The 13,881-nt window shown below is 48.7% G+C and overlaps 1 protein-coding gene across 2 annotated transcripts in view; it reads right to left on the reverse strand.

Moving 5' to 3' along the window:
* MYO5B (myosin VB) overlaps positions 1-13,881 on the reverse strand; it is a 333,083-nt gene that overhangs the window by 124,141 nt on the left and 195,061 nt on the right. For both annotated transcript variants that reach the window (XM_055559254.1, XM_055559253.1), the window contains exons 6-8: positions 8,551-8,694; positions 7,167-7,248; positions 399-506 (exon numbers count right to left, since the gene is read on the reverse strand). In XM_055559254.1, coding sequence (XP_055415229.1) covers positions 399-506; positions 7,167-7,248; positions 8,551-8,694 — 334 coding nt within the window. The remainder of the gene's footprint in view (positions 1-398; positions 507-7,166; positions 7,249-8,550; positions 8,695-13,881) is intronic.

Raw genomic sequence — 13,881 nt, forward strand, 5'->3', positions numbered from 1 at the left:
TTGGATCCCACAGTGGTGGTACATGGGTAGTTTCAGCCCCTAGGGCATGTTCTTTCTGCTAGAACACACTGCTTCAAACCCAGACCACAACACAAAAAAGATACGGCTCCTCTCTGTGTCCATGCCCTGAGGGAGTGAAAGGGGGGGGTCCATGGGGGTCCATGGTTGATCCGAGAGATCAATGCTCAAATCTTATTAAGAAAGGGCATCAGAGCTCCACACCATCAGCTTGGGAGCCTGCGGGTTGGGGTAGAATAAAAATAAGAAGATATTCACCAGGAGCCAGAGGGTTTCCCCACCAGCTTATTAAGCTTGGCAAGCCAAGCAGGACATTGCTGAGCTTTCTTCTCCGTGAAATCAACCCTCTAGTCCCTTCTCCCCATCCCCAAGCTCCTTACCAACGAGCGTGAAGGCTTGTTGAGTCTTCTCAAAGTCCTCAGCATCATCCACACCCTCGATGGCTGTGTTTCCTCCCTGTGACGTGTAGAAGAAGTCCTCAGCACAGGCTGCGGTGCGAAAGGAAGTGAGGGGTCAGACACAGGTGGGATGCTGCATCCTGGGTTCACCGCAGACCACGCCCCCAAGGATGCCTAAGCCCCTGGGCAAGCTGTCCCCGGCCAGAGTTTATTCCCAGCAAGATGTGGAACCCTTTCAAGTATCATCTTTTTTTTTTTTTAAATTGTGGTAAGAGTCACATAAAACATACTATTTTAACCATATTTAACTACAGAGTTCAGGGCTTCCCTCATAGCTCAGTTGGTAAAGAATCCGCTTGCAATGCAGGAGACCCCGGTTCAATTCCTGGGTTGGGAAGATCCGCTGGAGAAGGGATAATCTGGCTACCCACTCCAGTATTCTTGGGCTTCCCTTGTAGCTTGGCTGATAAAGAATCTGCCTGCAATGTGGGAGACCTGGGTTTGATCCCTGGGTTGGGAAGAGCCCCTGGAGAAGGGAAAGGCTACCCACTCCAGTATTTTGGCCTAGAGAATTCCATGGACTGTATAGTCCATGGGGTCACAAAGAGTAGGACATGACTGAGCGACCTTCACTTTCCATTTCTTTCAACTACAGAGCTCAGGGGCACTGAGTACATTCACACTGCTGTGCAATCTTGCCATCACCCAACTCCTGAATTTTTCACCTCCTAAACCGAAACTCTGTTGCCATTAGACACTGACTCCCCTTCCCCCTCCGACCCCACCCACACCCCTGGGCATCTACCAATGTACTTTTTAACTCTATGAGTTTGACTGTTCTAGGTGCCTCGTGTAAGTGGAGCCAAACAGGGTTTCAAATATCATCTTTATTGATCATGGCAACTGGGACAGAAGACTGAGGAACAAAAGACAGAAAACTACACTTCGGTGACAGAACCTGTTGCTTGCGTTAAACTGATACGTGAAAAAATATGAGAAAATGAAATGGCTGGTTCAACTTACAGTAGAATTCACCACAGATTTATCTTTAAAAGTCTCTGAGAAACATGGTAAAAAAAAATGTACACCCACCCTAGCAGCAGACCTCCGTGCTCTGACAGCCTCATTTAACACATGAAGGGCAGTGACGTGCCCAGGGTGACACAGCCTTTTTTGTTTTAAACGTTAGGGCACCGTGAGCTATTTAAGCATATGTGCAAACCCAGGTTGAGGCTCAGTGCCTGCTCTCAACCCTCAGTTTAATTCCGCTTCCGTCAGGCCTCTGCTCACCGCCTGGGGACGGTGAGTGAGCAGGCACCCAGGTCTGTCATCGACTCAGAGGTGCCCTTAAGGGAGCACATCGAGCAGTGACCCAGGCAGTGTCTGCACCCCAGGGCTCAGAAGCTGGCAACAGTTGCAGCCAATCAAAATTACCCTCGAAAGTCACTTACACTTTCCACAAACTAGCACCTCTGTGGGGCTACAACCCTGTCCAGGGCTTGGATTTGATAAGATGCCAACACTGGACACTGGCTGTTTTCCTTCCTCCCCTGCAAACACCAGCTCAAAGATTTTCTCTTGACCTGGGCACATACAGTTGATGGCACATTAGCTACACATGCTTCAGAACAGCTTCCCGGCAACTCCCGGTGACCCCCTTCAATACCTTGTCCTTCTGATTTGATCTCCGAAGAATTTCTTCAGTCTCTTTCCTTCCTCCCTCCTGACTGCCACTGCCTCAGGCCTGACCTTCAGCTTCTGTTGTCTGGGAACTTTGCAAAGGGCTCTAGACCTTTCCCCTGGCTTCTGCTCCTGTCCTTTCAAAACCCTCCTCCAGATTGCTGGAAACTGATCACACCACTCCCTGCAGAACACCCCGTGGAGACCACTACCCTCAAGGCAAAGGTCAAGCTCCCGAGAAGGGCCTCCTGGACTTTTGATTAAGTGGCTTCCTCCAAACACTCCAGACCCATGGCTCTTCCTTCGCCACCTCTACGTCCCAGATCCGCCAGCTTCCTCACTGTCACTCCTCGGGCTCCACTCGTTCAGGCTCTGCTGACCTCCCCTGCCAGATTTCTCCACTCCCCACCTCCGATCCTATGCTCCAGTGAGCACTGCACTCTGCCAATTCCTCCCACCGGCCCAGTCCACGCTATCAGGCCCAGCGAGGAAGCGGCAGAACTCAGCCCCAAACCCCAGTCTCACACACAACCAGCAAGGAACACTGTACACGGGAACACACAGCAGAACAGCAGACGTGTTTACCGAGGGAGGGCTTCCTGGAGGGGTCGTTTCAACCCCCTCTGATGACTGCAGGCACCTGAGCTGGGAGATGAAGGACTTCAGCCCCGAGCTCACTCACGGCCACAGCAAAAGCGCATTTTGATGAAGCAAGTGACATTAGGTCTTTGTGGAAGATGGCAAATTTAGATCTTTCGTTCTCATCATCCTGGAAGCTCTGACACAGAGTATTATTGTAACAGCTTCAGAGGTTTAATAAACCATCAGTTCTATGCCCCCTTCACATTTACCTTTCAAAACACCTCGTTTGATGATTTTTACAGTGTCCATATGAGGATGACTGAATACAGTCGTCCCTGTGTATCCATAGGGGGTTGGTTCCAGGACTCCCCCCAGATACCAAAATCTACAGATGCTGAAGTCCCCTATATAAAATAGAGCTTCCCCAGTGGCTCGGACAGTAAAGGATCTGCCTGCAGTGCGGGAGACCCAGGTTTGCTCCCTCGGTCGGGAAGATCCCCTGGAGAAGGGAATGGCAAAACACTCCAGTATTCTTGCCTGGAGAATCCTATGGACAGAGGAGCCTGGTGGGCTACAGTCCATGAGGTCACAAAGAGTCAGACACAGCTGAGCAACTAAAACTTTTATAAAATGGTGTAGTATAGTCAGCCCTCTACAACTGTGGGTCGAATTTCAGTTTGCTGAATCCACGGAAGTAGAAACCGCAGATATGGAGGGCCAAATGTATATGTACTCCCATTTTCCAGACAGGCAAACTGAGCGCCATAGGGTTTTAAGGGGTAGGCTCACCCAGGGTTTGGCCAGGCCTGGCAGCCCATTCCTTGATCACCCTGCTAAGGAGATGGTTATCTATGACATCCCATTGCTTAGCCATAGATACAACCTAACTCATTATCAAAAGTATCAGCTGATGCACTAGAGTTGTCTGAGACTCCAAGAACACTAAACTGTCACACTGGAGGGAAGGAGGCATTTTCAGAATCAAACACCTGTCATTGTCAGCAGCCAGGGCCCCGCCGTCTCACATTCTAAGTTAGATAGACCACTCCACCCTTCCTGGCTTTGAGTTCCCAAACTCACAGGCCCTGCAGGGTAACTTCCTCCCACTGAGGTTCATCACTGCAAGGGTACAGCATTCTCTACTACAATCAGAATAACTGTCTTCGTTGCCTCTGCTTTAAGGCTGCAATTGCCTCTGTTAACATCACACCCCAGACTCTCTTCTTAAGACCGACATCCCAGCAGGCTGCACTCCCTATTTACTTAGCCTGCCTGCATCTCAGCTCTACTTTTAGGCCCAGGAAGCCAATCATCCCATCCCAGAGAGGGGTCTCTTGTCCTCCAGTTTGGGTCTCTCTCTTTACTTAGAATTTCCAAGGAGACAAACACCATGGAATCCCCTATTAACTGGTTCAGTGGATCAAACCAGTGTACAAAGGGGTCGTGAAGCCAGTGATGAGAACAATGGACCATCAAGACCATGGCCCAGGGCTTGTACTTCACCTGGGGAGGCTGTACTCCGACTGGTGCAAGGCAAGAGAGGGTGCTTATAAAACTATCAATATAGCCATTGAAATAAAAGAAGAAGAAAGGATTTATTCCTGACTGTGTGACAGGAATGTGAGTCCACTATACCTCTTTTAACCAGCATTTATGCATATTCTAAGGCTTCTTGGGTGGCACTAGAGGTAAAGAACCCGCCTGCCAATTCAGGTGATATAAGAGACGTGGGTTCGATCCCTGGGTTGGGAAGATCCCCTGGAGGATGGCATGGCAACCCACGCCAGTATTCTTGCCTGGAGAATCCTATGGACAGAGGAGCCTGGTGTGCTACAGTCCATAGGGTCGCAAAGAGTAAGACATGCCTGCATGCATGCATTCATACTCGAACACACTATTAATTGTATTTTTTTTTAAATCTCACCCTGAGGTCATTTTAATACAACAGACCGCCAACAACAGGGCAAAGAAAAGTGTGGCTGGCTGTCTGCATATCTGTTGTCCACTCCGTCCTCAGACAAATGCACAGAACTCCTGCAGGGCCAAGGGGTCTTACACAGATCTCTGCATTTGAACAACAGTTTAAGTGAAGAAAAGGGAGAGGAAGGTGAGGGATGTCTGAATATTCACCAGAAGCCACTGGCTCGTCCTTCTTTTATTTGACGTTTGCATCCACTCAACCAGGGTTATCAGTGGAACTAAAAATGTCAAGCTTCAGGGCTCACAGCCAATCCACCCATAAGGCAGAAGACAGCTTCGCGCCTGAGCATGAGAGCTTATCAAAGGCTCTTCACGCCACTCCAAGATGCTCTCAGAGGGCACAGGCAGGTAAGAAAGCAAGAAACTAATCCAATTGGGTAGTTTTTCAACTCTCCAGCCAGGGGCCTAAGGAGCTTGCACCTTCCTGAAACACGGAGTAAAGAAAAGTCATTTCTCACCTCAATGCTCTCCTGTTAAGTGGGGGAAAAAAAAAAAACCCAATGATTTCTTTCCTATTAAAGTTACATTTGGAATAAAATGGTCCAAATACAGCCAGATGGGTCTTGCCAGTATTCATTCATTTTCTATAAAATTAGCCCTAGAAAAAAGTCTTCATCCTCCGCAGGTTGGCTCTGAGAGGTCCCGCAGGGCCCATGGGAAAGAGTGGGGGAGGATGGTGTCAACCTTTACATGGCCTGCCTTCCTTGTCCCTGTGAGTGCGAGCCAACATCAGAGCCCCAAGAAGCCAGCTTATGGCAGAACCCATCAAACAAGGCTGGTAACGTTCACTCCTTCTCCGAGGAGTTTACGACCACTGGGGAGAATCTGCAAGCACCGAGCAGCTCGAGCAAGGCACAAAACCAGTGTCAAGCATGTCATCCAAGGCTTCCTCCTTTGGGGTCCAACTTAGACCGACTGTCCCTGAGCAGCTGTGACCCACCCCTTAGCACACCCTTCTCACTCTGTATTGTAAGCTAAGCAAGGGAAGGACCCACAATGTCTGATTCAACAGTACATCCCCAGGCTCAAACTCACCTGCATAGGGTTCAATGAATGAAGGAACTGGTGCTAAAGCACATGACATGGGCATTGACTGCTACCAGCCAAGTAGAACACAGAGCGAACAGGCCAGACCCAGGCTTGACCTACCTGATGTATTTTACCTCCTGGGAGCCTCAGCTGGAGAGGCCAGAGGTGGATCTGGTCCTGGGCCCTTATGGTGGCAAGGATTTAGCTCTGGGACCGCCAAGGATCAGAAGTCTACGTCTCTAACAGCTGCACAACAGCCAGCTAACCCCTGTCTAGACATCCAGCTCTGTACCCCATCTGCTAGTCCTGAACCTACCCACACCTCCCAGAACACAGATGACAGGCCAGGCCAGGCAAGCTGCGTGGCCTGAGGCTTGCCCTCAGCACACAAACCCATCAGGAGTTGTCCTGGAGGACTCAGCAGGAGTCAGTCAATACTCAGAGCTAAGGCCCTGCATATAAGTGGGGGAGGGCTCCAGGCCCAAGGAGAGGGGCTGCATGGGTGTGGCGTGGAGAACTAAAGTCTGCTCGCCCTTCTTGCCTTGGCTGGCTCTCAGCTCCACTCAGGGCATCCCTGGTGGCTCAGACGGTAAACAGTTTGCCTGCAGTGTGGGAGACCTGGGTTCAAGTCTTGGGTTGGGAAGACCCCCCAGAGGAGGGCATGGCAACCCACTCCCGTATTCTGGCCTGCAGAATCCCATGGACAGAGGAGCCTGGTGGGCTACAATCCATGGGGTTGCAGAGTCGGACACGACTGAGCGACGAACGCGTTCACTTTCTCGGCTCCACTAGGTTCACATCAAGGCCCCTCAGCAAACAGCAGCAGCAGAAATGCAGGGTGAGGGGGACCCACCAGAAAGCTGTCCTCCTATCTGAGGGCAGCAGCAAGGCTTCTGCCGGCCTCCTGCTCCGGCTGCTCCATCCCGGCCCGAGCACTGCGGGGCGGGTGTGCGCAAGCTGCCTGCCTGCAGGGAGGACCCCGCGCTGTGGTCTGGCTGGGGCTCTGGGTGGAGGGAAACTCCTCTCAGCACCCCCCACCTCACCTTCCACAGGGAGGCCCGGGATTCTCCGATGTGCCTCTGGAGCCATCCCTGTCTTACCTCTGCTTTAGCCTCACCCCTTTCTTTCTTTTTCTTTGTCTCAATCCTCAAATGTGACTTAGAGTAGCTGGGCATGCGTTACCTAAATCTCTACATCCTCATGGTGGGGACGCGTTTCTCATGGTGTCTCGAGTGAAACATACTTTCCACAACAATAATGAATGTTAATTCGTTGAGGCTTTGCGCAACACTGTGCCACCCCCAGCCTCTTTTCCTCTCGTTCTCTGGGGGCATGAAACTCACAGAGGTCTGGGGCTGGGCCCCCTGAGAGGCGGAGCTGAGAACCCCAGGACGGAGGACCCTGAGCGGAGCCCCCAGAAGCACCCCCTGCTGCCGCAGCACCCAGCCCCCCAGGACGGGCAGCACCCCCTTCACTTACTTAGTGCCAGCTCCTTAAATTCCGGAAGACTGGCAGCCGCACAGAGCTGGTAAAAGATGTGGTAATTCCTCTCGTCGTCTGCCTGGAGGAGAAAACACAGTTGCTCAGTGTGAGGGGCAGGGACCCCAAGACTGTCCCCTGCCCCGTTTGAATTCCAGGGTGCTCTGGGGGACAGAGGTCAAGATCTTTCCTTCACATCTCTGCCACCTTCAACTCCTACCTCCGGAGTCTGCATTCACTGTTACGGGGTCCTTCTGCCAACCAGAAGATGTTTACCTCTGGACTTATGCAAAACAAGGAGTGGTCTCTCTCCCTCACAGAGCATCCCTGTGGTTTCACCCGGGACAGCCCCATGGGTCGGCGCTGGCTCAGGCCACTGCGCTGCCTAGCTCATGCTGGGAAGACTGTCACTTCCCTGGTGCGGCCTCCCTCTCGCCCCTGAGAGGCTTGGCACTAAGAGAAGCTCTGCCCCTGCAATCATCAGGCTGGGACGGCAAGGGGAAAGGTCCACGATGAGACAGGACTTACAGCGGACATCGGGGCCAGACCTGCCTTACACAGGCAGAGTAGGGGTGGTGGGCGGTGGGGACAGGGGCTTCAGGAAGCCTGAGTGCAGACGGCAAGGAAGAGGAAAAAACCCACGAGGAGTCTAGCCATAGCCACAGTCAGAACACGTCTCACCCATACCCAGCCCAGCAGGCTGTCTGTGCTGTCGCAGTGAAACTGCAGTGGTCCGCAAATGGGGCGGTCCCACCAACCCTGCGGGGTGGAGGGAACCACACTCGGGGTTGTGAGCTGCACGACCACCACTGGAGGCCAGGGTGCAGGGGGAGGATGGTCCCCGAGAGGCCAAAGACTATTCGGAAGGAGGGAACCCAAGGTGAGCAAAGAAGAACTGAGTCATGTGAGGCACGTGAGAAGCGAGAACTCCATTTATTTGTAAAGGAAACTAAGATAATGGTCAAATAGCCTTTTTTTTTTTTTTTTTAATATAACCAAGTGAGTTTCCTGGTGAAAGAGGAAACCCACAGACCCTATATGACATTGCTCAGATCACAAGACTCTGAAGTCCACAAGGAACATGACTGTCTTCTCTTTGATGCCTAGCACAGGGCTAGCACATAACAGACAATACATCTTTGCTGACTGAATCTAAACACAATACCCATTGAAACAGATCAATACGGGATAAAAGATTTTTCAGGTCTGATACCTATAAATGAAAACTTATTAATAAAAAAAGGAAGAAAGAAGGCCAAAAGCACAAGTCTATCCAAGTCCAGGTTCAGAAGACGAGATGTTCTTTGGGCACAGGGAGTGGAACATGGAGCAAGGAAGCACCATCCCCGGGAAAAAATACAAAAAGTGCAGTCACACGGCTCACCTGAAAGACCACCCTGGACTTCTCCAGCAGGTAGGTCCTCATGTTGGCCCCGATGATGCGGTACCTCTTGTCAAAGCCGATCTGAATGTACTTCCCGAAACGGCTGCTGTTGTCGTTGCGGGTGGTTTTAGCATTCCCGATGGCCTGTGCAGAAAAGACAAAGGTGTGCAAGACAGGGTGGGTTTTCCTAAGTTTCAGGATTGAATGCTCCTGGCAGCATCTCTATTCCCTCCCTCCTCCTTCCTTCTAGAACTTGTTATTGAGATGACAATGGTTCGAGCAAAAGAAAACAGAGAACTTCATTTTCCTTTACTCCTAAGGAAGGCCAGCGAGCGTGATGAGTTGACTGAGGGTCTCTTTAAAGGGGACTAGACAGCTGGAAGGTGCACCTCCCTGACCTTCTTCTCTTCGTCCTTTTCCTACCTGGAATGTGCATGTGAGGGCCACTCTCCACCCCCACCCTGAGAGAGAGCCCTGATCCTTCAAGGCACCAAGTGCCAGGCCACTGTCAGACTTCAGGAAGCCAATTCTGTTGGAAAAGTGGCAGGAGGGCTGCATTCCCTAACACACAGGGAAAAGTGACCATTTCCCAGGCCTCCATCATGAACCAGGTCCTGGGCTGCGCTCCCGTCACTTTCCCTGATTCCAGGCAAGAATCCCAGGAGATGGGTATTATTAACTTCCCTCATATTTTTGGGAAAACTTGGGCTCAAAAAAGGTAAGCAGTGTGCTGGGGGTCACATGGCAGGGAAGTGCCAACACCAAGATACAAATTCAGATACAACTGAGTCCACGGTCCGTGTTCACTCCACTTGGTTTCACGGTCCTTGTCCAAACCACTCACTGCCAGACAGGGGCTGCCACCCATGTGGGTGACTCCTCACATCTCAAACAGTCAGGTCAAAGCAAAGGCTAAAGACTAAGACATGAATCCTCACGTTTATCTTTTCCTAAGAAAGGAGGAGAAAGCCTTTCAGAGGATGGCAGGGAACCAACTCATTACTCTGACAAGCAGTAAATAAGGAAGCAAACATCCACCCTAACTTTCCTGTGTAAACTCTATCAGGGTAACTAGTGAGGAGAAGCTTCTCTTCCTAGACTCACTCCCACTGATAAATGTGGGAGGAAAAATAGAATGTGAACATCACCATTCTGTAACTCCTAATGAATTAACTGATCGAGGCATAAGCAATGGCTGCTGACTTCACCAAAAGACAGCTAGGCATTCTGTGCATCTTGATGGGAACACCCACCATCAGCAATAAAGGGTTCTTGGTTTTTAAAACAAACAAACCTAAATCTAACCAAGCCTTTCAATTTTAGCACCCTTTTATGGGACATACAGAAGACAAAGGAACATGTTAACATTAGGAGGATGCAATCAGCAAAGGCCAGCTTGTGTAAAACTCTAAAGGACTGTCTATCTTCAACCAAAGAAAACACAAATCTCAATTTCAAAAATTTCAAATTTCATCATTTGTAAAATGGCAACAAGAATGTTCTCTTCCCGGCAGATGAACCTTCACCACATCTGAGATCACTCCTTAGGGCAGCTTCAGGAAAGCTTGCCTACAGTCTAAAGATCACTGCCAGCCTATCCTCCTTACCTCACAAGGCTACTTTGAGAATCGATACAGTGGATCTACAAGTACTTTGAAAGTATATAACGGTACCCATGAAGGGAAGCAGTTGTTTGTATTATTACTACCAAACCCATAAACTCCACTCTGGGCATGAACTTCTAACTTCTGTGCATGTGTGAAGGACTTGCACGTTGTTCTTTATCTGTTAAACACCTGCTGGATTTATTGCTGTTGTATTGACTTAGAAAACATTTTGATGCATGAGGAAAGCGAGTCCAGTTGTTACACGATAAAAACTCCGACTTTGATTATCTCTGAGTCTACAGTGCAACAAAAGACACAGACATGATACAGTTAAAATTTGAAAAATGAACAAATGACATATGCAGGGAATTCATGGAAGAAAGTCACATGACAGGTAAACATCAGATACTCAACCTCAGTGGAAATCAGAGAAATGTAGACAAAAATGACAGTCCAGGGTGGCACTACCTGAAGAACTTTGATACTATGAAATGGTGAGGAAAAAGGAACTCTCATATATATACTGCTGGTCCAAATGTAAACTGCAACAGCCATTCTTAAGAACAACTGGGCATATCTAGTAAAACTGAATATACAAGGACCCAAGAATCCAGCAACTGTACTTCTAGATATTACCAAGAGAAACTCACATAACTGTACAAGCAGGTGTGCTAAACAATGTTTAATGCAGAATATGTGTAACAATAAAATCAACCTTAATGTCTACCAATCAGAGAAACAGATAAAATGTGGACAATTCATACAATGGGATGCTATGAAGCTGTTAAACTAAGCAAATTTGAACATAATGCATGGGTAAATAAAAAGAATACTGAGTGAAAAGCAAGTTGCAAAATGGTTAATAGAATATGGTACCATTTATATGTGATAGAACCACCCTCTGATTTTTGCATATACAAATATGTAGGAAAACAAAAATGGACTGGAACCAATCACTTCAATATGATTGGGACTGCACAATAAGGAGATGCATATCAACTAGGGTGGAAACAGAGAAGGGAGAAATTTAGCCAATGCCAGCAGAATGGGAAAGGCTTTAGGAAGTGGAAGATGAAGCGAATCTTAAAGGGTGAGTATAATTTCACCAGAGGAGAAGGAAAGGGGATTTTATTTATAAATATAGCATGGGCAAAGGGACAGAGGGGCATGTGAGGGACCTAACACGTGAGGAATGGCTACAGTGTGTTGAAACATGAGAGAAGACAAGAGGAGAGGGAGTCAGGAAGGTGTGATGGGGCAGATCCTGGTATGAATAGGTTTCTTTAGCTTAAAAAAAAAAAGTCATATCCTGAAAATTACGTAACAACTGGTTTTCACTTCTGTCGATTTAGCCCCCTTTCTTTCTCCAGGACAAGGGGAGTCTCTGCAGCTCCTGGAGTTGTGTGCCTGCAGACTCCAGTCACCCCAAGAAGCCATGTGACCCCTCTTGGGCTGGGGCTGGGTTCTGCCCCTGCTCCCTCAGTCTCTTGATTAGTACTGCCCTTCTAATCAGCGCAGACTTGTGAACCAGTCACTCCTGGGCTGCTGACAAGCTCTTACACAGAATGGGGTCGAAGAGCTCTGAAGCTGACAATCGATCATCCGAATCCAGCCCAGTCAATCCCAACCCACTCGCAACTCGCCTTTAATTCAAACGACTGCCACCTAATGCAGCCCACTGGGAATTCCAGCACCTCAACTCTGGGTCTCCCCAGGGGGCGTCTGCAGCGGCTGGGCTGCAGAAGTAACGAGGTGATGACATGACCATAACTGATTGCTTCGTTGGGAGGTACCATCCTTCCCCAGGACATCATCAGTAATCAGCAGTGCCCTGATTAAAACATGCCTTGTATTGGCTGTATTCCTCTGAGGAGCCATAAAGATGACTGAGCTTCCTGACACTGGGGCCCAAGTTAAGACTCTGAACTTGCAACAAGTTGTGGTTGGCTAGTAACAGAATCTGCTCTTTCTCTGCTTGGCGTCACTCTGATTCTACCTTGAGTTCTTCCAGGCAACAATTCTTCCTTTCCATGTTCATATCCAATATTTCTCTCAAAGGTAACACTTAATAATAGCCCAAGGGATAGCCTCTATGATAACAAAATTCCACAGTTGATAGAATGAGCCCTCTGGGTTTATTCACATGATTTCCAAAGTAGCAATTTGCTTAACTGTAGAAATTTAACGTTTTGCACCCAAACCACTGTAGCATCTGTTCACATGACATCATGCAAGACTAGGCTGGTTCATGGACACACCCTTCCTCCTCTTGCTCTCACATTCCTTCCATGCCTGCCCAGCAGCCCACCAGCCTGCTCAGGCTATAACAGACACTGGAAACATCAGATCACTTCAGATCACGGTCATTTAAACAGCATTCCCAAGGCAGGGGCCCCATCAGTTAGGTTCACCCCAGTGTTCACGGCAGCATTATTCACACTGGCCAATAAAGCAGAAACAACCCAACTATCCATCAACAGAGGAACAGACAAAAACGGGGTACATACGTGCAACAAGATGTTACGCAGCCACAAAAACAGAGACAAAGTACTGATGCGCGCTGCAACAGGGATGAGCCTTGGGAACGCTATGGAAATCAGTGAAATCAGCCCCACACAGAAGGAGTGAGGTCCATGATTCCACTTGCGTGTGAGACACAGAAGAGGCAACGTCGTGGGGACAGAAATTAGAACGGAGGTTACCAGAGCAGAGGGCAGAACAGGACATTACTGTTCAGTGGGCACAGGGTTTCTGTCTGGATGGTGAAAACATCCTGGGAATGGATGGTGGTGGTGGATGGCGCACAACAATGTGCGTGTATTAGTGCCAATCAAATGTACACTTCAGTGGTTGTTAATTTTTCTATTATGTACGTTTTACCACAACGAAATTAAAAAAAAATCATCCTGCCTGTGTCTTGTACCTGTTTCATTATGAGGCGGTCTGTCTTCATGAAGTTCCCCCGTCCGGGCTAATAAGAATCGCCTTCAGTCACCAGGGATCAAAAGGGTTTCTTCCATTCTCTGTTTTGTACAGAATCACTACTTACTTTACTTCCAAAAGAACAGGCACTCTGTGTCTTGGCAATCTTACTACTACAAACTGAATTTTGTAGTAGTAATTTTGATTTTTGAAATTTTGAAACTCAAAGGAAAAGCTGAAATCCTGGTTTCACCCTCACCTGAGATGATTCATGATGCTAACTGCAGAGCGCTGGCCTAGCTGCTGCCAGGTAAATGCAGGAGACAGCCAAGGCGGGGCACGGACTCACCTCCACGACCACCTCCCAGATCCAGCCCATGGCCAGGCCCTCACCTTGAGGCTTTAGACAAACGCTGTGAGCAAAGAGGCTACAAACTAAATGTCTGACAACAGGGAGTTAAATAATGGTAAAGCCATCTATTAATGTATGTCTGTAGCCAATGAGTTCATAAGCAGCTAAATGATAAAGGGACATGGCTAATCCTATTAATATAATAGTCAGTGGAAAAGCTAGAAGGAAATATACCAAAATATTGAACAACTATCAGCAGGCTGTGGGATCAGCGGGGATTATTTCCTTTTCTTTCATATTTTCCAGTGAATCCTTCCTACCTTCTTAACATTTATTTGATAAATGTTTCCCAGTGGGTGTGGGACTGAGACCAGCAGCATCAGGCTCACCAAGGGACTTAAAATAAATGTAGATTCCCCAGGCCTTCTGGATCAGAAACTCTGGGAGTAA

This window comes from Bubalus kerabau, chromosome 21 (assembly GCF_029407905.1).
Source record: "Bubalus kerabau isolate K-KA32 ecotype Philippines breed swamp buffalo chromosome 21, PCC_UOA_SB_1v2, whole genome shotgun sequence".
In the NCBI taxonomy this organism is placed as follows: Eukaryota; Metazoa; Chordata; class Mammalia; order Artiodactyla; family Bovidae; genus Bubalus; species Bubalus kerabau.